Here is a 22,689-nt window from a genome sequence, read left to right as displayed (position 1 = left end):
ACACACACACACACACACACTCTTCAGCATGGGCTTGACAGCACTATTAAGTATCGTCTATTCACCTGTTCTTTGTTGTGGGCATCTCTGGTGAGCTCTGATTAGATGAGTTCTCTGATTTGGGGTCCTGGGAGATGTGTCCACTGTCTGGAGTCCTCTGTGTGCTGGGGGACACTTCCCGACTGAGATAGGAGGGGATAGAGAGGTATCAGGATGGGCTCATAGACATTACTGCTAATCAGTGGAGGCTCCTCAGAGGAGGAAGTGGAGGACCATCCTCTTCCATGTATTTCATAAAAATAAAAATGATAAAACACTGAAAAGTTATGCTTTTTAGATTAAACTACACTACATATATTCACATCACCAAATAATAATAATTGATTAAAACACAATGTTTTGCAATGAAGGTTTACAGTACTGTGTAAGGTAGCACCATGGTGTAGCCATACGACAGCTAGCTTCCGTCATCCTCTTGGTACATTGACTTCAATAGAACACCTAGGAAGGAGGCTCTTGGTTCTCACCCCCTTCCATAGACTTACACAGTAATTAGGACATCCTCCAACCTATCAGAGCTCTTGCAGCATGAACTGACATGTTGTCCAACCAATCAAATGATCAGACAAGGAATCTAGTACTGAAAGCATAAGCTACAGCTAGCTAGCACTGCAGTACATAAAATGTGGTGAGTAGTTGACTCAAAGAGAGAGAAAGACAAATGCATTTCTTCAAAAATGCAGCAAGAGAAGCAAGAGAGAGAGAGAGAGAGACTTTTTTTCACTTTCAGCAAATCCCGGTGGCCAGTTTAGTTACTCAAACAACCGGCTCAAACAAAGGGATGCTATGTTAGCTAGCTGGCTATGACTATCCAACACAAGACTTGAACTCTTCCAAGTCAAGGTAAGGTTGTCAAGGTTTTATTCATTTATTGCATCCGGGGCCTGATGGTGTAACTGCTTACTGACTATACACTAACGTTACTGCATGATTGTAGCAGGTTTACTAATGCACTAGTTCTATTAGCTATGTTGACTAGGACGTTACTTTAGCTAATATGGGGACAACGATGTAGTATGTGTGTAGTGGTTATGTGTAGTGGTTATGAAATGGTTTGGCTTGGAAAGGTTTTTCCGCCTGGTCACATACAGCTGATGTGTTGTTCATTGAAGTCAACACACAAAGTGAAAAGGTGAGACGAGGAGAGTGCATAGAGGCAAGAAGGAATACAACGAGGCTGCTATGAAAGTGAACTGTGTTTATGCGTGATCAGGGGTGAATTCATTCCGCCGATTCTGTTGAAAAACGTTTCTTTTAAACGGGGGATAAAAATACCTATCAGAGCTCTTGCACCATGAACTGACATGTTGTCCAATCAATCAAAGAGAATCAGTCTAGTACTGAAAGCATAAGCTTCAGCTAGCTAGCAGTGCAGGGCAAAAAATGTGGTGAGTATTTGACTCGGTTATGATATGAAGGTTTGGCTTGGAAAGTTTTTTTTTGCCCGGTCACAGACAGCTGATGTGTTGTGCACTGAAGTCCACAAGCGAAGGGAAAATGTGAGATGAGGAGAGTGCGTAGCTGCGAGAAGAAATTAGACATTGATCAAAAGGATCATGCTGTTTCTATGTGGCTGCTAGGAAAGTGAACTATGTTTGTATGTGATCAGGGGTGTATTCATTCTGTCGAACAACTTTACTTAAATGGGATAAACATACCTGAATTTGTCTAATAGAAACACTTGTTTGCAACTGTTGGACTAATGATTACACCTTAGATAAGCTAGATGCAGACAAGAGTGTGCAAGGCGGTATTGAATGTGTCACTGTCTGTCCATGTGTCACTGTCTGTCATCTCACTTTTTTTCCGACCTGTGTTTTAAACTTTCATTCATGTAGCAAACTCATGATTGACATAGGAGGAAGTGGAGTATCATGTGGTAGCCTAAACCTATCGATGTTACTGTCACGCCCTAACCGTAGAGATCCTTTTATTCTCTATGTTTGTTTGGTTAGGGTGTGACTCGGGTGGGAAAGTCAACAACCCACTACAAACGGACCAAGCAGCGTGGCCGGGAGGAGCAGACAGAGTGGACATGGGAAGACATTCTGGAAGGAAAGGGATCCTGGGAGTGGGAGGAGATCCTGGCTGGAAAGGATCGCCTGCTGTGGAAGCAGGTGGAAGCAGCGAGAAAGGCGGAGGCAGCTAGTAAAGGGGCCCAGCGTTACACAGGGTCACGGCTGGCAAGGAAGACCGGAAGGCCACTCCAAAGAAATGTGTGTGGGGGGGGCACGCGGTGAGGTCGGCGGAGCTAACTCCCCGTGCTCACGGTAGGGAGCGTGGTACTGGTCAGGCACCATGTTATGCGGTGAAGGGCACGGTGTCAACCGTGCGCATTCACAGCCCGGTGCTGTAATTTTCCTGCTCCTCGCATTGGACGGGCTAGAGTGGGCATCCAGCCAGGACGGATGGTGCTGGCTCAGCGCTCCTGGCCTCCAGTATGTCTCTTCGGCCCAGGATATCCTGCGTCGGCTCTGTGCACTGTGTCTCCGGTGCGTCTGCACAGCCCAGTGCGTCCTGTGCTGGCGCCCCACATTTGCCGGGCAAAAGTAACCAGCCAGGACGGGTTGTGCCAGCTCTACGCTTGAGACCTCCAGTGCGCCTCCACGGCCCAGTGTATCCAGTGCCTGCTCCACGCACCAGGCTTCCAGTGCATCTCCCCAGTCCGGTGAGACCTGTTCCGGTTCCACATACCAGGCCTCCAGTATGTCTCCCCAGCCTGGTAAGCAGCTCCAAGCACCAGGCTTCCAGTATGTCTCCTCAGTCCGGTGAGACCTGTTCCGGCTCCATGTTCGAAGCCTCCAGTGATGATCCATGGCCCGAAGCCTCCAGTGATGATCCATGGCCCGAAGCCTCCAGTGATGATCCATGGCACGAAGCCTCCAGTGATGATCCATGGCACAAAGCCTCCAGTGATGATCCATGGCACGGAGCCTCCAGTGATGATCCATTTGCACAGAGCCTCCAGTGATGATCCATGGCCCGGAGCCTGCAGTGAGGATCCATGGCACGAAGCCTCCAGCATTGATCTGCGGTCCAGAGCCTCCAGCGACCGTCCCCAGTCCAGGGCCTGCGAAGAGGGTCCCAAGTCCAGGGCCTGCGGCGAGGGTCCCCAGTTCGGGGTCAGCAACGAGGGTCCCTGCACCAGAGGCGCCACCAAAGTCGGGGGAGCCAGAGGTGGAGCAGGGACTGCGTCCCGCACCGGAGCCGCCACCAAATATAGATGCCCACCAGGACCCTCCCCTATTGTGTCAGGTTTGCGGCCAGAGTCTGCACCTTTGGGGGATAGGGTACTGTCATGCCCCTGACCGTAGAGATCGTTTTATTCTCTGTGTTTGTTTGGTCAGGGTGTGACTGGGGTGGGAAAGTCTAGGCTTTCTGGTTCTTTGTTTTTGGCCGGGTATGATTCTCAATCAGGGACAGCTGTCTATCGTTGTCTCTGATTGGGAATCATACTTAGGCAGCCTTTTTTCCTTTTCTCAATTGGTGGTTGTTTTCTTTGTTAGTGGCAGGTATAGCCTTTACAGAGCTTCACGTTCATTTTGTTGTTTCTTGTTTTGTTGGCGACATTTAAAAATAAAAGAATTTACACTTACCACGCTGCACCTTTGTCAGGTCATTTCCTTGATGACGATCGTGACAGTTACATTGAACTGGGTGAATGGAATATGAATGACAGTCACCTAAACATGCTGTAATAGAAATAAGCAGTGCTCATAAACGACACTGACCGCCACTGCCACTATAATGCATATCAGTTTATCGATGGGAAGAGTCAATCACCAACACGTCTCTCCAGTCACCCGGCATTTCTTTGAATGCCTCATCTCTTTACCCCAAAGGTTGTGTGTTCGAATTGAGTCGGTGACAACTTTAGCATCTTAGCTAATAAACAACTTTAGCTAAACACAACAATGCATTTTCCAAGTACTTTAGCATGTTAGCTAGCCATACTCTAACCCTAACCTTAACATTTCCCTAACCCTTAACCTATCCCTAACCTTAATCTACCATTAATCTGCTAGCTAACATTAGCATGTGTCGCCATGTTATTAACGCAATGGCGACACAGTTGACCGCCATGCAGAGTGACTTGGGGCATTGGACCATACTTCTGGTATGTTTCATTTCTCCATCTCTTTCTATGCTTTCTCTCTGACACTCCCCATTTTCCTCTTTCTTCTCCATGTATCCCTCCTCTCACCTCCTCTCCTGCACCTCCTGGATGTTCTCGATCCCGATGGCGCTGCTCCGTCTGGCACTGAAGGGCCCAGACTTCTTCCTGGTGGGGCTCTTCCCAGGAATGATCAGAGACTGGGGAGGAGTGGCAAGGTTAGTCAGCCACAATACTATATTCCTCTAGCATGACTTATATAGTAAAAGACAGAGGCTACTGTAGGGTTATAATACACAACTCGGCCTGTTTTACATTCAGTGAAAACGTGAACTCCATTCAAATAGGCATTTGTTGAATGGCATTTGTTGAATGTCATTGAGATTCTACAGCACAATGACTCAAATGCCTTCAGTATGAGAAACATTATGGGGGAACTAAAATGAAGTGACAGTGGCTTGTTGGTGAAAGACTATTTGAGCTACTCCATTATGTTGTATGAGTGAAAGAGAGGAATTGATATACAAAGGTAATAAACCAGTAATTATTTTCACAGACCTTTCCACTTTTGTGACGGATACTCTTCATAAAATCTTATTACTTAAATTATAGCTTTCTTACAACCCAGTGGTTTTACCCAACACTTGAGATGTAGAAAAGGATTGCTTTATAAATGGCTATAAAAATATTGGTTTCAGCAGAAAGCAACAGTAATTAAGTCATGCAAAGAGACATAGAACTACACAAGTAAGCGAAGAAAAGAGCAGAGAAATAGCACATTAGAAGGGAGATTTATACATGAACCTCTTCTATTGTTCCTATCCCTATGGCACTGCCGCGACGTCCATGATATCTACTGGGACTTTTCCCTGGGACAAGTAATGACTGAACCACACAGGGGAGGAGGAAGCAGAGAAAGAGAAAGGGATAAAGAGAAAGAGGATGAGAGTAGAAGATACAATAATACCCCACAACATTTCATGCAGCAGGTACCATTTGAACAGCAAGGTACAAATTAGAATGTGAGCTCACAGTACACCATAAGACACAGAAGACAGGAGACATATTTAGCACATATTGAAAGATCATTCATATTGAAAGGCCATTCATATTGAAAGGCCATTCATATTGAAAGGCCATTCACATTGAAAGACCATTCATATTGAAAGGCCATTCCTATTGAAAGGCCATTCACATTGAAAAGCCATTCACATTGAAAGCTGGACTAAAGTTAGAGACCACAGAGTGCGGAAGGAAATTGAATAAGATACAGCTTATGGGCAGAATAGCCCGTGTAGCTTGGTCTCACTCTTCTTTCCTTGTAATGACAATGAACAAACACAAGGAGGAGTTTGTCAAATCACAAAGTGGACCTGTTTAAATAGGTAGATGAGAAGTAGAGAGATGGAGAGGAGGGACTTGCACAATCCAAAGGGCAGATTTACTTTTTGGAATGTAGGAAAAAGTCATTAGTAAACCAACAGTGAACCAACAACTGTTTCTTTGGATTGCATGCCAGAGTACTTGCAACCTGTAAAATGACACAAAGTGGAAAAAGATGCATGCATACACTTCTTATCTCGACAACTGCCTGCCATGTACAGCTCCATGCCAGACTGGCTTCCTGCAGCGCCCATTTAACACACATGACAGCACGGTAACAAGGGAGGGCAAGGTAACACTCATGACAGCAAGGTAACAGGGGAGGGCAAGGTAACACTCATGACAGCAAGGTAACAAGGGAGGGCAAGGTAACACTCATGACAGCAAGGTAACAGGGGAGGGCAGGGTAACACTCATGACAGCAAGGTAACAGGGGAGGGCAAGGTAACACACATGACAGCACGGTAACAAGGGAGTGCAAGGTAACACACATGACAGCAAGGTAACAAGGGAGGGCAAGGTAACAGTCATGACACCAAGGTAACAAGGGAGGGACTCTGGGTAGTCTGACAGCTAAACTCATCTCTTCGCAAATGGCTCTCAGGTTGCCAGAGAAAGCAAATCAAGCCTCACAATCTAATGAGACGCAAACGTTCACAAAGTCTATGAAGTGGCACAAAGGGTTAAAGGTTCTTTGAGATCATTCACATAAAATCAACTTTCCAAAAAGCACACCACCACCTTCTTATAGCCTCAACAGATCTGTGAGCAGATTATACCATCATACCAAGTCCAGTTACATCTAACATCTCTGATCATCTAACAACTGGATTTAACTATATGAAATGAATATGATTTAGGGTTGAGCAAGACTTTGTATGACATGGAAGACACATTTCAGATGAATGTATTCAGTTGTACAACTGACTAGGTATCTCCCTTTCCCATTCTCATGACATGAAAATAAACACTACTGTAAAATAAACAGTGGTTCATTTGAAAATGCCATGGAAAAAGTTATGGAAAAAGGCAAACTATGGCGGTGACTGATACCATATATGAAACACTGTGTTTAATCAAGGGATTTGAGCACAGGTAGGTGCAGTTGGCCAATGACTATCCCACAGTGGAGAGAGGATAGTGTATGTAGTAGTTGGTATTGGGTGTTGTTAGAGGAGGGTCCGTGTCTACTACAGGGGAGTCAGTAGACAGGCCCACGTGGGCCTCTGGTAATACCAAAAGGGTTACTTACTATCCCTGGGGTTTTGGGGGTCTCGGTAAAGCTGCTACTGAGACTAGTGGAGACAGTGTGTGGCTTCTTGTTACTGAGGCCCATGGCATCCATAGACTGGCTTCTGCTGCGGATCACCCGCTACAGAGTACAGAGAGAGATGAGGAGACACGATCGGTGAGTGTGTATGGACCCTAAACCTCGCCTCAACCACATTAACCCTGAATTCTAATGATAACCTGTGATTGAGATTGTGCAGGACCGTATGTGAACACTTGAGAGCAGTGTAGATCAGTGAGAGGGAAAGAGTATAAAAGAGAGAACATGTCTTTTAGTGGAAGAGAGGAGACAGTTCCAGTGCTTCACACTGACAGGTAGGTTTGAATGAAGTCTGAGGGTGGGTATTCAGAGGAGAGTGCATAATAATCCTGTAATGTCTTTCAAGTGTTCAGTAGACTCATCCATGAATGATGTGCAGGGCTGGAGAGAGACTGACAGAGAGTAAGAGAGATGCAGAGAAAGAAAGAGAGTGGAAAAGACAGAGGGAGAGAGAGAGTGAGACAGAAAATAAGAGAGAGGGACAGACAGAAAGAAAGTGGGAGGGACAGAGAAAAGAGAGCAAGAAAAGAAAAAAAGAGAGAGAGAGAGATAGACAAGACAGAGCCAGAGAGGAAGAGAGCAGAGTGGCAAATGGGGAGCCATGCGGGCAGCCTCATCCGCTCCCTAATGAGAGGCCATTACAGTGTTCGTCAGAGACACACAATCACAGCTCCTCCACTGCCATGGCTCACTGCCCTGCCCAAGCTTCACCACCCTAATGGTCATTGATGGAGGACTTAGAGTCAGAGTGCTGGATGCACATTGACAGAGACGCTCCCAACTCTCTGATCCTCCTCTGGTCACGTGACACAGTGGGATACGATATGGCAATACCCAATCTTCAACAGCATCAGCGCACTTCCAGAGAGCAAAAACACTTCCTTTTCTGTGCCTTATTTTTCATGCATGAATACCCAGAATCCCTTCCAGGAAATAAAGAAAGCATTTATTTTTCAATATTCAACCTCTCTCATGCAGGTCAAGTGCCCGATTAAGCTTGCACCTTGCATAGTAGGGGGTTACCTTAAAGGACTCAAAGAAGCCCCCTCCCCCCCCAGCCCCATTCTCCAGTTTGTCCTCGTCCCCTCCCAGGCCCATCATGGACTGGCTGTTAATGTGTAGCTCCTCATACAGGGTCTCCAACAGGGCCGACCGCGTGCGCTCCTGACAACAACACACACTCATCAGTTAGAGGATAGTGTCCTCAATAAAAATCAATGACATGTAAACACTCGTGCAGACAATTCTGCAGGCATTCAGTGTACAATACAGTTCAACACATGAACGCACACACAGAGACACAAACATGTGCCTTTACAGAGATACAAACAAAGGAACATGAGCTAATAGTCTGCAAACGGCCATGATCCAGTCATTCACCCTCACATACAACATCCACACAAACACAGACAGACGGTACGGTAAATGGTGCAGCGAGAGCAGCGTGACTCCGCCCCCACACTGCATAGCATGCCGTGGCACGCTCCTGCTCTCACCTCCAGTTTTGCAAACTTCTCAGCCTTGTAACAGGCATATTCCGCATTGATCAGCTTAGTGAACAGGAACTCATGGAACTCATGCCCCTAGAGAAGAAAGGGAGTGAGGAGGAAAGTCTGAATGAATATATGTTGTCCCTCTCATGGGCTCACCTAGTTTATCCATTATTTAGATACATGACTTCTCACCTTTTTAAAGATGGCCGGGTCCGGTAGAGCGGGTCCAAAGAAAGGCACATCATCTCTCGCTGTCACAGACACCTGGAGGGGAAGAAGAGAGGTAGAATGTACCCATATGACAGTCCATATGACACCACTAAATCTGTCACACCCTGACCTTAGAGAGCTTTTTATGTCTCTATTTTGGTTTGGTCAGGGTGTGATTTTGGGTAGGCATTCTATGGTCTTTTTTCTATGTTTTGTATTTCTTTGTTATGGCCGGGTATTGTTCTCAATCAGGGACAGCTGACTATCGTTGTCTCTGATTGGGAACCATACGTAGGTAGCTTTTTCCCACCTATGTTTTGTGGGTAGTTGTTTTCTGTTTAGTGTTCTGCACCTGACAGGACTGTTTCGATTTCGTTTTGCACGGTGTTATTTTTGCTTCAGTGTTCAGTTCAATAAAATCGGGAACACTTACCACGCAGCGCTGTGGTCCGATTTTTCCTCATCAGACGACAATGACCGTTACATAAATCACATAACACTGACTAGCCTCTATAAACATTTATGAGGCAGGTAATAGGCAGGAACAAGCAGGACAGTTAGTTGCCAGTCAGTTACTGATTGATCTCTAATAAGGAATATGCAGGTTGCCTTGGGCCGAGTCTCTATGTATTGAAATAGGAGGATTGAACAGGTTTATAGACTGTGAGGAGTCCAACTATCCCTCGGCTGACAGTACCTTGTATGTGACATTGTCTGAGCAGGCATTCTCCACTTGCACCACCACATAGGCATGCAGGAAGTTGGAGGCTATCATGTCTGGCACAAAGGGTGTGTTTTCCTCCTGAAACAAGATGGCCACGATGTCGTTGCCTATGTGCCTCTTCCTCTGCAACTGCAAACACAACATTGTCACCATTATGGATATAAACTTTACCACTACATTTAAGTCATTTAAGTCATTTAAGCCAAGAACACTTATGTAGATTAATTAAATAGGTAAATACTTCACTAAATGCATAGTCTACTACAGAAACAATTCGTGATTACTAATTGTAAGTATGAAACATCTCTCTACAAGCAGTTTTCACAAATCAGTGGCGGTCATGTGATGCATATTGAAAGGCATAGGGCGGCCTATAACCCATTCAGTGATTGGAGACTGAAAAAGACAGGACCTTTTTCCCTGTACTGTGATTATAGGCCTCTGCAGCTTAGCTTCCTGCTCTCTAACATGTGTTGACTCACTGATCAGTCACCAGTTTCCATGTTATTCTGCACACCATTGTCAACATGGGGGAATTATTCTACACAGCAGGACCACATGACACCTGTTGATGAATGACATTTACTGCAGGGTAAAGTACTGTCAAAAAATAGCACAGAGCATATTGATTGTATGAATAAAACATTAAGGCAAATATTTATTTTCAGGGATTTATGGATATTTACTCTCTTGTTAGCTGCTGAATTGCTTTATTGTTGTGTATTTTGCCACTGTGTTTTACACATGAAAACAATCCACCATTTTTTCAAGCACTGAAGAAATAAGGAAGAGTTGTTATTGTCATAGAGGCTTTATCTATTTAATAATCTCCTAAAAAAACTCAAGTGAGAGACTCAGGACTGATCACCTGACAAGGTCAAAGGCAGATGTAAGGCTCAAACAAGCCATTTTATACAGTAGTATCATTATGTTGAGCAGGGTTCTTGTGTTGCATGGATGGTCAGTGGGCAGTCTGAGGCCTGTTGTTGATGTTTACACACACACACACACACACACACACACACACACACACACACACACACACACACGTTAGTAGCGGCCAGATGGTACCAGAACATCCACTATGCATGAGAGCAGATGGACAGCGAGTGAGTAAAAGCTGCCATGTATAACCATGGTGAAACACAGACATTCTATAATGAACTCAACACAGGCTCAACACAAGGTCAGGCTCAGCTTTAGACTGCTAGTTGTTTTCCTTCCTCTTCCTCTCAACACATTGTGTCTGTTCATCTTTGCCTTTATGTCGTTGGTGTCACAGTGAATCTCTGATCGTCTTAGCCTACAAGGGTATCTTCTGTGTCTTTACGTGTGTCTGTCTGTCCACGTAGCTCAGATCTTCTGAGTCTCATTGGGATGGTTCTCCCAGGGGGGCAGGTGAGGTAGCTGAGTTCATTCAAAGCAGCAGGAGAAAGCATCAAGCCAACAAACTGTGTCCTCAAATGAGAAACTACATGTTGCCCCATTTTTATCTTCATGGAAGTGGCAACTCGTCATGAGAAATATCCCCTTCAGGTCAAAGCAGACAGGTTCACTGAGCACACCAACAGGAGAAAATAATAACAGGTCTGTTCATGGTGGCTAACACTTGTGAATTTTTTACAAACCGGTACTGATTACCAGTGATGTTTAAAAAAAATATATATATATTATTTATGAATTTTCAGTTTTACAAACAGACAGATAATGACAGCAAACAATACATTGAGAATACCCCCCACCCCTCAACTGAAAATAAATAAATAACAAAACTACAGAACACAACATTGCTCTTAAGGAATTGGCACCCTGCTTCATTGATATTTGTACAGTATAAGGACCATGCTCGGCATTAGTGGATCAGGGCTGGTTGCAGGTTGTATGTTGTGTTTCCCATCATCATGTGAAAGATACGCGATAAAGGGCTGCCATATCTTAACAAATGTATTAGATCTGCCAGAGATATCATGTCGAATCCTTTCTACGTGCAGCAAGCTGGTGACTTCAGCTAACCACGTTTTAAAAACAGGTACAGTCTCCTTATTCCAAATGTTTCTTTTTACAATAACCATGCCATATTGCAAAGTTTTTTGTTCCCAGTAGGTTGAAGTCGTTAGGCGCTGTGACCTGCCTTAAACAGCAGTATCAGGGACTGGTATGAGGTTGCAGCTGTATACTTCTGAGAAAAAAATATCCTGCGAGAATGTGTGCAGTTTGTTGCATGACCAGAAGAGGTGACCCAGAGTACCCTCTGCAGATTTGCACTTAGGGCATATCGGAGAGGCCAAGGGGTAGAATGAGTGTAATTTGGTACAGGAATAGTGTAGTCTGTGAATCACTTTATATTGAATAAGTTGGTGTCAGGAGTTTATCGAGCACAAGTGAATATCTAAAAGGCAACCAGCCCAACAGTCATCAGTAATTTCCAAACCAAGGTCTTCCTCCCAGGTCTCCTTCAAATGTTTTGTGGATACAGAGTAATGTGCTGTAAAGTGATCTTCAAATCTGGAGATCAAACTCTTGGAGCCAGGGGCGAGGTTCATGAAAATATACAGTTCGTGAGCAGGTGGAATTGCCTCAAAATGTGGTATATTTAAGCATTGAGTAATGTTGGATTAAAGCACCAACTGAATTGAGGCTTTGTTCTGCCGAAATCCATTGGTAATAAAACGAGACTGTGATCAGAAATGATTATATTATGCTACTTGGTAGAGGTGACGTTAGATGTCAATTTAGAGTCTGTTAAAAACGAGTCAATCGTTGTGTATGATTTATGCACATGTGAGAAGAAAGAATCATCCTTATCCGTAGGGTGCTGTAATCTCCAAATATCACGAGGTTCATAGTTACAATTAAATGATTCAAGACAGTAGTGGAATTCAGTGAAATGGTAGGGCGAGCAGGAAGCCTATCCATATAAGGGTCCAAAATTCAGTTAAAATCTCCGCCTGTAATTAAATGTGTGGTTGATAAATCTGGTAAGAGATTGAAGACATTCCGAAAGAACCCTGGTTTCGGTGCATAAAGATTTAAAAATGTTACATGTTGTGATAGAATGTGGCCACAATACTAGGGGTCGCTTATAGTTGAAATGTGTTTGAATGGGATAGTTTTTCGAAATAATATGGCTACATCTCTAGCCTTGGATGAAAAAGTTGATTGATAAATACCCAACTACATTTTAATCTCCATTGCTCTGTATGTTTTATGTGAGTTTCTTGCAGAAACATAATATCTCCAGATAAAGATTTCAAATGGGAAAAAACCTTTCCTCTTTTCAAATTCGTTCTCAAACCTCGTACATTCCACGAAAGAATGGTAATGTCGCCACATCATGGAGAAGTAGTAGAGTTATCCGTAGCCATTAGAAATATTTATTTGGTCCTCAAATACATTAGAATTGTAGCAGTAGGGTTGGCGCAAAACAAAAAAACATTCTCCACCTCCCTCCCCCGTCCACTAACCCAAACGAAGTGGAATATAAATTCCCCCATAAACACTGTGGAACTGTTGGACACTACAGGGAGACATACAGTTGAAGTCGGAAGTTTACATACACTTAGGTTAGAGTCATTAAAAATAGTTTTTCAACCACTCCACAAATTTGTTGTTAACAAACTATAGTTTTGGCAAGTCAGTTAGGACATCTACTTTGTGCATGACACAAGTCATTTTTCCAACAACTGTTTCCAGACAGATTATTGCACTTGTAATTCACTGTGTCACAATTCCAGTGGGTCAGAAGTTTACATACACTAAGTTGACTGTGACTTTAAACAGCTTGGAAAATTCCAGAAAATTATGTCATGGCTTTAGAAGATTCTGAAAGGCTAATTGACATCATTTGAGTCAATTGGAGGTGTACCTGTGGATCTATTTCAAGGCCTACCTCCAAACTCAGTGCCTCTTTGCTTGACTTCATGGGAAAATCAAAAGAAATCAGGCAAGACTTCAGGGAAAAAATTGTAGACTTCAACAAGTCTGGTTCATCCTTTCCAAATGCCTGAAGGTACCACATTCATCTGTACAAACAATAGTACGCAAGTATAAACACCATGGGACCAAGCAGCCGACATACCGCTCAGGAAGGAGGTTCTGTCTCCTAGAGATGAACGTACTTTGGTGTGAAAAGTGTGAAGATGCTGGAGGAAACAGTTACAAAAGTATCTATATCCACAGTAAAACTAGTCCTATATCGACATAACCTGAAAGGCTGCTGAGCAAGAAAGAAGCCACTGCTCCAAAACCGCCATAAAAAAGCCAGCTAGGGTTTGCAACTGCACATGGGGACAAAGATCGTACTTTTTGGAGAAATGTCTTCTAGTCTGATGAAACAAAAATAGAACTGTTTGGCCATAATGACCATCATTATGTTGAGGAAAAAGGGGGAGGCTTGCAAGCTGAAGAACACCATCCCAAAAGTGAAGCACAGAGGTGGCAGCATCATGTCGTGGGGGTGCTTTGCTGCAGGAGGGGCTGGTACACTTCACAAAATAGATGGCATCATGAGACAGGAAAATTATGTGGATATATTGAAGTAATATCTCAAGACATCAGTCAGGAAGTTAAAGCTTGGTCGCAAATGGAGAATGACCCCAAGCATACTTCCAAAGTTGTGGCAAAACAGCTTAAGGACAACAAAGTCAAGTTATTGGAGTGGCAATCACAAATCCCATAGAAAATTTGTGGACAGAACTGAAAAAGTGTGTGCGAGTAAGGAGGCCTACAAACCTGACTCAGTTACACCAGCTGTCAGGAGGAATGGGCCAAAATTCACCCAACGTTTGAATATCAGTTCACGCTCTGGTTCTGCAGGTTCAGAGGAGGAGCGTGAAGCATGTGGAAGGCTACCAGAATCGTTTGACCCAAATTAAACAAGTTGAAGGCAATGCTACCAAATACTAATTGAGTGTATGTAAACTTCTGACCCACTGGGAATGTGATGAAATAAATAAATCATTCTCTCTACTATTATTCTGACATTTCACATTCTTAAAATAAAGTGGTGATCCTAACTGAACTAAGACAGGGAATTTTTACTAGGATTAAATGTAAGGAATTGTGAAAAACTGAGTTTAAATGTATTTGGCTAAGGTGTATGTAAACTTCCGACTTCAACTGCAGGCTTGCTAACCAATTTATAATGAAACTAAATTAGCCTTCCTTCAGGTAGTCCGACTGGGACCCCTTACCCTGAGGTCTATAACAATTGCTCTAATAAAATAACTGAATTGAGCAAAACAATATCGTCAATATGTCCCTACTGGAACAGGGAAAACGGTCAGGTGCAGTTTTACCCGCCTGTATAGGGACTATCACATCACCGTCATATCTGAAAACAGTGGGGTAATCCGCCCTACCGATCACGGTGAACAACTACTCAGGACGGCCCTATGGGGTCCTAGACGTTGGTGGCTATAGTATTAATCCTGTCAACGAAAGACTCGGCATCCTGTTGGTTTTCGAACACCTTCTCTACCGTACCATGGATAAGAATCAGCCGACCAGGAAAGAGGAGGCCGTGTCTGATTCCCGCATCTCTGAGTTTCTTCCTAGCTCCATGAAAGTCCTGGCACTGTTTACCTCAGCAGTGTAGTCTGGGTATATGCTAACCCGAGCTCTGTTGAAGGCCAGGGGGAATTGCTGGCGGGACAGGCACAGAATATTTTCCTTCTCGGCGTCGTTGTGTATTTTGGCAATCATGACACGGGGCCGTGTAGCGGAGAACAAACCGATGCGGTATAAATTCTGCCACGAACTGTGTTGGTCAGCCTTTCTCAATTTTTTCTTCCAAGCCTGTGATTTTGATATTCAAACGTCTTGAATGTCCTTCAAGGTCAATTAGCTTGAGTTTCATAGTTTTGTTTGCTGTTAGTAGCTCTTCATACTGTCCCTCGAGGGTGGCAATGCGTTTCTTGTGGTCACCTTCCAGATCAATAATGCGGGTTGTATGTTCAGCCAGGGAGGCTTGCACCGATTGTAAGGATGAGTTGAGATGATTAAATTGAGTGTTCATGTCCTCTTCCATTTTTTTGATAGCTGCTAATATAATAGTCGGTGAGGGCTCTGAGTCAGGGTTAGCCATGCATTAGTTTCCCTTTGGCCGCGTTTCTCATGGAGTTGCTCATTGTAGCAGTTTGGTCGGGCAAAAGTAATAGCATTGTGTATAATTGAAATTTAAGCAAAAGTGAGGATGAGGTAGGCAGTGAAGCGTCTACTCCATGTGGTGCTCACTAGTGCCCCCTGTTCCCCAGTGATGTTTCTTTATTGAAATTAAGTAGATATACTATACATCCAATCTAGCTACTGACAGACATAATGACAGACAGGACAGGGCCTGACAGCTAGTTACCTGCTGAGAGTCTCCCTCTGTATATGGCAGCTTGGTGGACACGTGGAACATGATCTCCTTGTTGTGAAAGTTCGTGTAGACAGACTCTGTTCCTGTCTGGCCGTGGGTGACGTCCAGTCCTCCTCTGAACCTGCAGAACCAGAGCGTGAACCAGACCGTTACATCACCAACAGTAGCACAGGTCGTTTCAGACCAGCCAGTGCATCCACACCCCTCTGTCTCATCCATCATAGAGTGAATGCCAAGGGCAGTTATCCCCTTCCACTCAATCATGATGTCCGTATCACTCAGAATATTATATTGCTCTAAATCGAGAGAATCAGAGCAGATCTACCATAATAAACAAGACTTTAGACTTCTGAAGTGTCATCATTCAGGGAGTCATGTCAAAGTCAATTGTAATCGAGAGACATGACCAGTCTTTCATCTGCCATGTCAATACCATTCTAAGGCCACGCTTACCCTTTAAAGTCATGGAGCTCAATCTTGTCCCCCAGAAACTCCAAGAACTCTACAAAAGCAGGACTCTCGTCGCTGTTCCCAAATAGCTCCTCCTCGGTGGTCTGCAGGGAGAAACACAAGGCTGTGAAGAAGTATTACATCTGAGCTCAACAGGAAATCAGTCAGGCATCCTTTGGAGGAAAGACAGCAAATCCTCTTAGTTTGGGAAGGAGGGAGAAGCTCACACACCTAAACTCTCCTGAGAATGGCTAAGCTGGAGTCTTATGATGACCAGGAAGTAGCACAGTCATAATAATACTCCAAATATGGGAAGCAATCAACTGTATCAACTTTATATGATTTTACCACCACAGGCTATATACCACTCACCTGGCCAAACTTCTGATAAATGACTCCAAACTTGAAATTGTTGCTGATGACATGCTCATCAAAGGTGACAATGAGCCTTGAAGCCTGGGAAAAATGAGAATTGTACATTCAGCAGAGTCAAGGTGAAGGGGACTTGCAATGTAAAGCGGTGAGGGGGAACATAAACACACTGTAGTTGAGAAATAAAACATTAAAACAGCAATAAATGCTCCTTGTTGGACCATACTATTATTGTATTTTAAAATAGTTATAGTTAGCTACTCCATCGTAAATGTACAGAGCTGACCAGGTAACTAAATAATTTCAAGATTAATAAGAGCCTACCTTTGGGTAGAGGACTGGGTAAAATCTGTCCACATTTACCTCTTCAAACACCAGCTGCAAAATAAAAAAGTACTTTAAACTTTTCCTCCTGCCATTGCAACTTTATACAATAACTTAATTTCAACTTCACATCCAGTAAATCCTTTCCAACCATTCTCCACCGGGCTAGAGCATTAACATCTCCTTCTGGACTGTCCGTCATCCTACCTTGGCCATCTGGACCACGTTGGGGAACTCAGTCAGGCAGGAGATAGGAATCACATCATGGTGAGTTTTTAATTTGGTCCTAAAAGACAAATTGATGGAACAGTCACATATATATTCACCATTCTTTCTTTAGAGATAGGATTCTCATGTCAACACTTTGGTTCCATTTTTTTTTAAATCCTTTCCGTTTTGTTGACATCCCTGTTGATGCAAATGTGACGCAAAACCAATGTGGATAATCTTTCTAAGGATGCTGTGGAGACACAATAGTGATTTGCATAGCCAGCCTTGCCACAGTCAACTATGAGCAACACAACCTGTTCACACCTGCTGTCTTTTCAGTGACAGCACAGCAGGCACATGAACCGACATACCTAGGTACTCTCTGGCATACACCCCATGCAAACTGAGCACACTAACTAACAAAACAACCATTACAGCTGGAGTGCACTCTCTAGGGTTGTAAAATTCATTCACAGCTTTTATGGAATGTTACTACTCTATCATTAGTGTTATAACGTGGTGGAATTGATCATTTCATAATGAGCGAGCATGTTGGGTAGAGGTGGGTGTGTTTGTGTTAGCACAGTGCACAGGCGGGCCTGGCCATTGTTTAAGGCTAGAGTGCTGCCATGCTGAGCTAAATGAACCTCTCCCTGAACACATACTGTAGTAGGGGATGGAAATGTGGACACGACTGCTTAACAAACACTATTAGAGGCTGAAGCAGACATATGTCCTCTGCTCTGGGTCAGGTGTTATTGAAAAGCGCCTGCAGTCCTTTAATGGCTGTATTGTCCTGGAACAGTGTGAAGAGAGCCTGAGAGGAGGCCACAATGAAAGAAGAGAGAGAGGGAGAGAAAGAGAGAATAATGAGAGAGAGAGAGAGAGAGAGAGAGAGAGAGGGGGGGGGGGCACATGGGGAGAGAGATAGAGAGAGTGGTGAAGACAGAAGAGAATGGGGGAGAAGGGCAGTGGGCAATAGAGAAATGAAATAAGAGAAGAGACAAATAGTGTGTAGCACAGAAGGCTGGTGTTGGAGGACTTCTCATAATTATCCCTGGAATAGTGTGTGCATGGAATGTATCAAAATGTTTTTGTTTTTAAACCAGTCCATTTATTATTTTCCATGCATTACTATGAGCCTGTCCTCCCCCAATTAAGGTGCCACCAGCCGCCTGTGGTGTGTAGAGAGAAAGAGGAGGCAGGGGATAGATAAAGATAATATGAATGGTACCTTAGCAGCAAGCAGAGATGCTCCTGGTCCCCGATGACATCATACTTCATGGAGAAGACCAGGTGGCCCAGGCCGATGTCCATGGAGTAGTAATTAAAGTGTTCCTATAGAGACATCACCAGAAGGTACACTCAGATAACAAATAATCCACACTTCAGGCAATGTTCATTATTCCTCTTACTGGCCCAGTCCCCCTCAGCCTAGTCCCCCTCAGCCTAGTCCCCCTCAGCCTAGTCCCCCTCAGCTCGACTGCTCAAAGAGAAAAGCTCCTCCAGCTAACTCAACAGTGGTACATACAGATAATACTTTCATTTGTTATAAACACAGTCCCCTGCCAGGAGAATGAATGGACTGAGCCTCAGCCTGTGATGTAAGCCTGTGATGTAAGCATTTTGAGGGACTCTCAGCTAGCAAAGAAATATACTATTCTATTCTATTTCAATCTACTTAAATTTCAGCTGGAATGAAATCTCCAGAAAAAAAGTAGGGAGCAGAATGGTGCTTATCAGATGATGCTCACCTTGCCCATGAACTGTTTCCTGTAGATCTTGGCCATGCTGTTGGTCTCCAGCTTGATGTGGGAGGACGCACAGGGCCTCTGCTCAGGCTCAGGTGTGGCACTGGGTTTGTGATTGGTCCCCTCGATCCAGTAGCCTCCGAACTGAGGCAGCAGGATTAGGGGGAAGGGGCTCCTACGACCCAGGACCTGATTCCAACCAAGATGATGAAGTTAATAAAGTTAAATGAAAATAAACACAATACATGGGATTCAATTCAATAGCAGATAAAGGGCAACCACACTTTGGGTTCATTCAGACTGTTTATGATGTATCAAAGAGCTCTATATGTGATACAGATTTCAGTTTCCAATGTTTTTTATCATACACAGCTCTGTATGTGAGTCAGTTTTAGATTGTTTGTACCTCGTGAACGCTGGGGTAAGGGATATAGTCCTCCTCTGTCTGCAAGAAAACCACATGTCATAATAATGCACAACAATTTTCCATTTACCATCATAGTCCCCTCATTAATGCAGCATGTGACTTTTATGTTGACAGCACAATCAACCAATATGTAAATGCTCAATCTACAAAGCACATACAGTGCCTTGCGAAAGTATTCGGCCCCCTTGAACTTTGCAACCTTTTGCCACATTTCAGGCTTCAAACATAAAGATATAAAACTGTATTTTTTTGTGAAGAATCAACAACAAGTGGGACACAATCATGAAGTGGAACGACATTTATTGGATATTTCAACGTTTTTTAACAAATCAAAAACTGAAAAATTGGGCGTGCAAAATTATTCAGCCCCCTTAAGTTAATACTTTGTAGCGCCACCTTTTGCTGCGATTACAGCTGTAAGTCTCTTGGGGTATGTCTCTATCAGTTTTGCACATCGAGAGACTGACATTTTTTCCCATTCCTCCTTGCAAAACAGCTCGAGCTCAGTGAGGTTGGATGGAGAGCATTTGTGAACAGCAGTTTTCAGTTCTTTCCACAGATTCTCGATTGGATTCAGGTCTGGACTTTGACTTGGCCATTCTAACACCTGGATATGTTTATTTTTGAACCATTCCATTGTAGATTTGGCTTTATGTTTTGGATCATTGTCTTGTTGGAAGACAAATCTCCGTCCCAGTCTCAGGTCTTTTGCAGACTCCATCAGGTTTTCTTCCAGAATGGTCCTGTATTTGGCTCCATCCATCTTCCCATCAATTTTAACCATCTTCCCTGTCCCTGCTGAAGAAAAGCAGGCCCAAACCATGATGCTGCCACCACCATGTTTGACAGTGGGGATGGTGTGTTCAGGGTGATGCGCTGTTTTGCTTTTACGCCAAACATAACATTTTGCATTGTTGCCAAAAAGTTCAATTTTGGTTTAATCTGACCAGAGCACCTTCTTCCACATGTTTGGTGTGTCTCCCAGGTGGCTTGTGGCAAACTTTAAACAACACTTTTTATGGATATCTTTAAGAAATGGCTTTCTTCTTGCCACTCTTCCATAAAGGCCAGATTTGTGCAATATAAGACTGATTGTTGTCCTATGGACAGAGTCTCCCACCTCAGCTGTAGATCTCTGCAGTTCATCCAGAGTGATCATGGGCCTCTTGGCTGCATCTCTGATCAGTCTTCTCCTTGTATGAGCTGAAAGTTTAGAGGGACGGCCAGGTCTTGGTAGATTTGCAGTGGTCTGATACTCCTTCCATTTCAATATTATCTCTTGCACAGTGCTCCTTGGGATGTTTAAAGCTTGGGAAATCTTTTTGTATCCAAATCCGGCTTTAAACTTCTTCACAACAGTATCTCGGACCTGCCTGGTGTGTTCCTTGTTCTTCATGATGCTCTCTGCGCTTTTAACGGACCTCTGAGACTATCACAGTGCAGGTGCATTTATACGGAGACTTGATTACACACAGGTGGATTGTATTTATCATCATTAGTCATTTAGGTCAACATTGGATCATTCAGAGATCCTCACTGAACTTCTGGAGAGAGTTTGCTGCACTGAAAGTAAAGGGGCTGAATAATTTTGCACGCCCAATTTTTCAGTTTTTGATTTGTTAAAAAAGTTTGAAATATCCAATAAATGTCGTTCCACTTCATGATTGTGTCCCACTTGTTGTTGATTCTTCACAAAGAAATACAGTTTTATATCTTTATGTTTGAAGCCTGAAATGTGGCAAAAGGTCGCAAAGTTCAAGGGGGCCGTATACTTTCGCAAGGCACTGTAACTAGAATGAAAGGAACCCACATTAAATCATAGATTGAAACCACATTGATGATATTGGGTGGGCTATCCCAACTAATGAGACCCAATTTTTGGAGTGACCACCACAATAAACACAACAATGTATTCACATCCTTATTGTCCACTAATTGTGACACTCAGAGCTTTGGCGAGCATCCCTTTAAACGGACACAGACTGCCGACCCGCCGAGGATATGCTACACAATCCAGCGTTCCGACACTGCAGTAGTCTGGCTGTGTGATAAGATTGATGAGGTTGGGGTTCTAATTTGAGCGGTGTGTGTCTGAAAGCCTGTCTGACGGGAGACAAGGAGAGGTTCAAGGCTCTGCCATAATGGAGCCTTTGTCCACAGGGAGTCTGTGGGGAAATGTGAGGATGGACTAGACTCACTTTGAGGGGTGGAGGGAAGGTGCATCTCTGCTCGTCCATTCTGCTGCCCTGTGGAGGGAAATGCCAGGGGCCAGGTGATATACACAGCACACACACACACTCACACAGCTGCACAGAAATAACATAGACTTCTCACTCCAAGTTAACTTCAAAACAATAATAATATTCAAGAGTATAATGTTTTAAATGTTTCTCTAAACCAATCTTGGCATTACAGGTACATAGGAAAAGAGAAAAATAGGAAGATTTCAGATTAAGGACAATACATTGCTTCAACATATCAACTAAACATAGCATGAAGATATAGCAAAGGGAGAGAGAATTCAAATGTCAGTGGAAGAAAAAAGATAGGGTAGTAACTGAAGCAGAGGAGTGAGTGTGTGAGAGACAGAGGACAGCAGAGAAGGCGTCACCAACAGCCAGGCCCAGACCACACACATCATTGAGTCAATCAGAGGGAGTAAACCCACTGAAACAGAACAGTTAACACCATCGTCATTAGGCATGGGAGTCCGAGGCTTCATCCCTGGATGTTTTTGGTCCAGCCTGAAACCTTTGTTTTAAATTTCAGTCTGATATGAGTTTCCATAACCACACATCACTTGCACTATGCGGTATTAAAAAATAAATGAATACAGACATTTTTATGACAAAAATAAACAATGCAATATAGATGCGCTAGGCAGTAGCAGGCACTGCAAGAAGTCCCTGGAGTGACGCGGTGACTGATTGGTAGAAATTTCACAACTTTACTACAACATTGAAAGGCTGCTGAAAATATCAAATAACATTGATATTTAACCCAGTTTAAAAATAGCAACATTGAGGAAGTAAAATTGACCAAATGAATTAAATTATAGAGGTCTAATGATCTATTCCATTCAACATGCTTGGCTCATGTCTGTTATTTCCAATATATTTGTAGGTTATATAACTATTTGTAAGAAAAATGGCCAATTATTAAATAGGTGAAATTATTTAATTGAGCTTTTATTTTTATTGCAATTTCTATTCACTTAGCTACTTACTTTTTCTAATGTTGTTGCATTGTCGAGAGGTTAACTTGCAGGTCAGCATTTCATTGCACTGTGTTATTTATTAATTCATTATTTATTTCAGCTTATATTTCTTTCATCACATTCCCAGTGGGTCAGAAGTTTACATACACTCAATTAGTATTTGGTAGCATTGCCTTTAAATTGTTTAACTTGGGTCAAACGTTTCGGGTAGCCTTCCACAAGCTTCCCACAATATGTTTGGTGAATTTTGCCCATTCCTCCTA

General features: G+C 43.4%; 1 protein-coding gene across 12 annotated transcripts in view; it reads right to left on the bottom strand.

The window, feature by feature from the left end:
* The window catches only part of LOC109896808 (rap1 GTPase-activating protein 1-like), a 131,822-nt gene that overhangs the window by 3,841 nt on the left and 105,292 nt on the right, over nt 1-22,689 (bottom strand). For 5 of the 12 annotated variants that reach the window (XM_031808927.1, XM_031808834.1, XM_031808886.1 and 2 more), the window contains 16 exons: nt 21,408-21,455; nt 19,189-19,227; nt 18,786-18,971; nt 18,266-18,369; nt 17,029-17,107; nt 16,822-16,875; nt 16,498-16,581; nt 16,129-16,229; nt 15,667-15,796; nt 9,288-9,443; nt 8,573-8,644; nt 8,384-8,470; nt 7,911-8,051; nt 4,979-5,059; nt 4,265-4,374; nt 66-182 (listed from right to left, as the gene is read on the bottom strand). In XM_031808927.1, coding sequence (XP_031664787.1) covers nt 66-182; nt 4,265-4,374; nt 4,979-5,059; nt 7,911-8,051; nt 8,384-8,470; nt 8,573-8,644; nt 9,288-9,443; nt 15,667-15,796; nt 16,129-16,229; nt 16,498-16,581; nt 16,822-16,875; nt 17,029-17,107; nt 18,266-18,369; nt 18,786-18,971; nt 19,189-19,227; nt 21,408-21,446 — 1,580 coding nt within the window. In that variant the 5' untranslated portion in view covers nt 21,447-21,455. Of the gene's footprint in view, nt 1-65; nt 183-4,264; nt 4,375-4,978; nt 5,060-6,809; nt 6,930-7,910; nt 8,052-8,383; nt 8,471-8,572; nt 8,645-9,287; nt 9,444-15,666; nt 15,797-16,128; nt 16,230-16,497; nt 16,582-16,821; nt 16,876-17,028; nt 17,108-18,265; nt 18,370-18,785; nt 18,972-19,188; nt 19,228-21,407; nt 21,456-22,689 lie in introns of all 12 variants that reach the window. The other 7 variants (XM_031808706.1, XM_031808751.1, XM_031808789.1 and 4 more) reach the window with 3 other exon arrangements.

This window comes from Oncorhynchus kisutch, linkage group LG1 (assembly GCF_002021735.2).
Source record: "Oncorhynchus kisutch isolate 150728-3 linkage group LG1, Okis_V2, whole genome shotgun sequence".
Lineage (NCBI taxonomy): Eukaryota > Metazoa > Chordata > Actinopteri > Salmoniformes > Salmonidae > Oncorhynchus > Oncorhynchus kisutch.
The sequence above is the reverse complement of the archived record's forward strand: the minus strand, read 5'-3'. Positions and strand labels throughout refer to the sequence as shown.